This window comes from Coregonus clupeaformis, chromosome 17 (genome assembly GCF_020615455.1).
Source record: "Coregonus clupeaformis isolate EN_2021a chromosome 17, ASM2061545v1, whole genome shotgun sequence".
NCBI classification, from domain to species: domain Eukaryota; kingdom Metazoa; phylum Chordata; class Actinopteri; order Salmoniformes; family Salmonidae; genus Coregonus; species Coregonus clupeaformis.
In genome coordinates, this window is record NC_059208.1 from 41,182,527 (window position 1) to 41,184,323 (window position 1,797).

Consider the following 1,797-nt stretch of genomic DNA (forward strand, 5'->3'; position numbering starts at 1 on the left):
ACATTGATGGAAGTTACAATCTATCTGCAATATTAAAGCTGATCTACCCCCTAAAAAAAACACACAAAAAAAACATAGCATATCTGAAGTCATCTATGACTTTCCCCAACAGTAGTATCACTTCCTCCTGATATGTTCTTTTCTCTTTTCTAGGCACAGTTCCACGTTCTTTCTCTGATTTTCATCATATAACACTTAGAAAGTGTGATCATTATTTATTGAGTCATTTACATAAATTCACAGTTACCCTATGTCTATATGTATCCCAACTGTTAAAAAATATGAAAAATGTTTGTCTACACAAGCTATTCAGCTATTCAGTGTTAACTAGCCTGTGAACTAATAAGGACTGAAACCCCTCCTCATACCAAATTTGACTTCCCTCAGACGTTGGCCACATTCACTCGAGACTGACCGGCCACCATTGCAGGTCGTGGCGCAGAGCCAGAACTCTTATCCACTGTGCTCTCGTTGGACTGCGTGGAGCGACCATCCCTGTCATCGGCTAGTGCTCTCCGGTACACTCCCGCTAAGCTCTGCCTGAACCTCGACCCTCTCATGTCCAACCCCATACAGAAGTAAAGCAGCGGGTTCATGCAACTGTTGAAGTTGGTAAAGCCTGTGGCCACTGTCAGCCCAACCTTCACCATCGTACTCTTGCTGTTCACCATCTTGGCCAGTAGGAGGCAGTGGTAGGGCGCCCAGCACAGGAAGAAGGCACAGACCAGCGATGCCAGGATACGGAGGGGACGTGACTTGCCCAACAGGCGGGTGCGTCGGATGCCTAGCCCTGCCAGGATGTAGCAGCAGAGGATGATGAGGAAAGGAAGCAGGAAACCGCATAGGAAGCGGATGGAGTAGAGCGCTAGCTTAGCGCTGTTATCGTCCTTCGTTGGCTCCTTTCCCTCCAGTGAACACTTGCTCAGGTTGTTCTTATCCAGGTAAACCTGGCGGTAGGCGAAGTAGGGGGTGCTCAAAATGGCCGCCACCGCCCACACGCCGGTGCTCACCAGGCGGGCGGCGCAGATCGTCCTACGCCGTTTGGTAAAGACAGGGTGCCAGACGCACAGTGCCCGGTCCATGCTGATGACGGCGAGCAGGAACACACTGCAGAACATGTTGGCGTACCTGAAGAAGCCGTTGAACTTGCACAAGAAGATGCCGAATGGCCAGTAGTCGAAGAGGAGCTTCTTGGTCAGCGAGAGCACACGGCTCAGGCAGAAGATGAGGTCGGCCACGGCCAGGTTGACCAGCCACACATTGGCGACGGTGGGCTTGAGCTTGAAGCCTGCCACCCAGATGACTACAGAGTTGCCCGTGGTGCCCAGGACAATGGTCAGCATGTAAAGTACAATATGTAAGTTGTTCATGATGGCATCAATGTCTACCACCTTGGCTTTGTCATGTTGGGTGGCTGAGGTGACGAGGGCGAATGGAAGGGTGGCGTTTGGTGTCATTCTGTAAAAAAAGGGCAACAGGGTGTGAATAAATCAAATCAAATCAAATGTTATTTGCCACATGCGCCGAATACAACAGGTGTAGACCTTACAGTGAAATACTTACATACAAGCCCTTAACCAACAATGCCGTTTTTAAGAAAATAAAAAAATAGATACAGTGGGGAAAAAAAGTATTTAGTCAGCCACCAATTGTGAAAGTTCTCCCACTTAAAAAGATGAGAGAGGCCTGTAATTTTCATCATAGGTACACGTCAACTATGACAGACAAAATGAGAAAAAAAAATACAGAAAATCACATTGTAGGATTTTTAATGAATTTATTTGCAAATTATGGTGG

At 47.6% G+C, this 1,797-nt stretch overlaps 1 protein-coding gene across 1 annotated transcript; it reads right to left on the bottom strand.

Moving 5' to 3' along the window:
- Positions 1-383: 383 nt before the first annotated feature.
- LOC121585762 (C3a anaphylatoxin chemotactic receptor-like) lies at positions 384-1,457 on the bottom strand. The gene has a single exon (XM_041902066.1). It carries the CDS (start codon positions 1,455-1,457, stop codon positions 384-386), a length of 1,074 nt encoding a protein of 357 aa, XP_041758000.1.
- Between the last annotated feature and the right edge of the window lie 340 nt (positions 1,458-1,797).

Coding starts and splice junctions, on each gene's coding strand:
- LOC121585762 (XM_041902066.1), bottom strand. CDS start 1,457: ATGACACCAAACGCCACCCTTCCATTCGCCCTCGTCACCTCAGCCACC.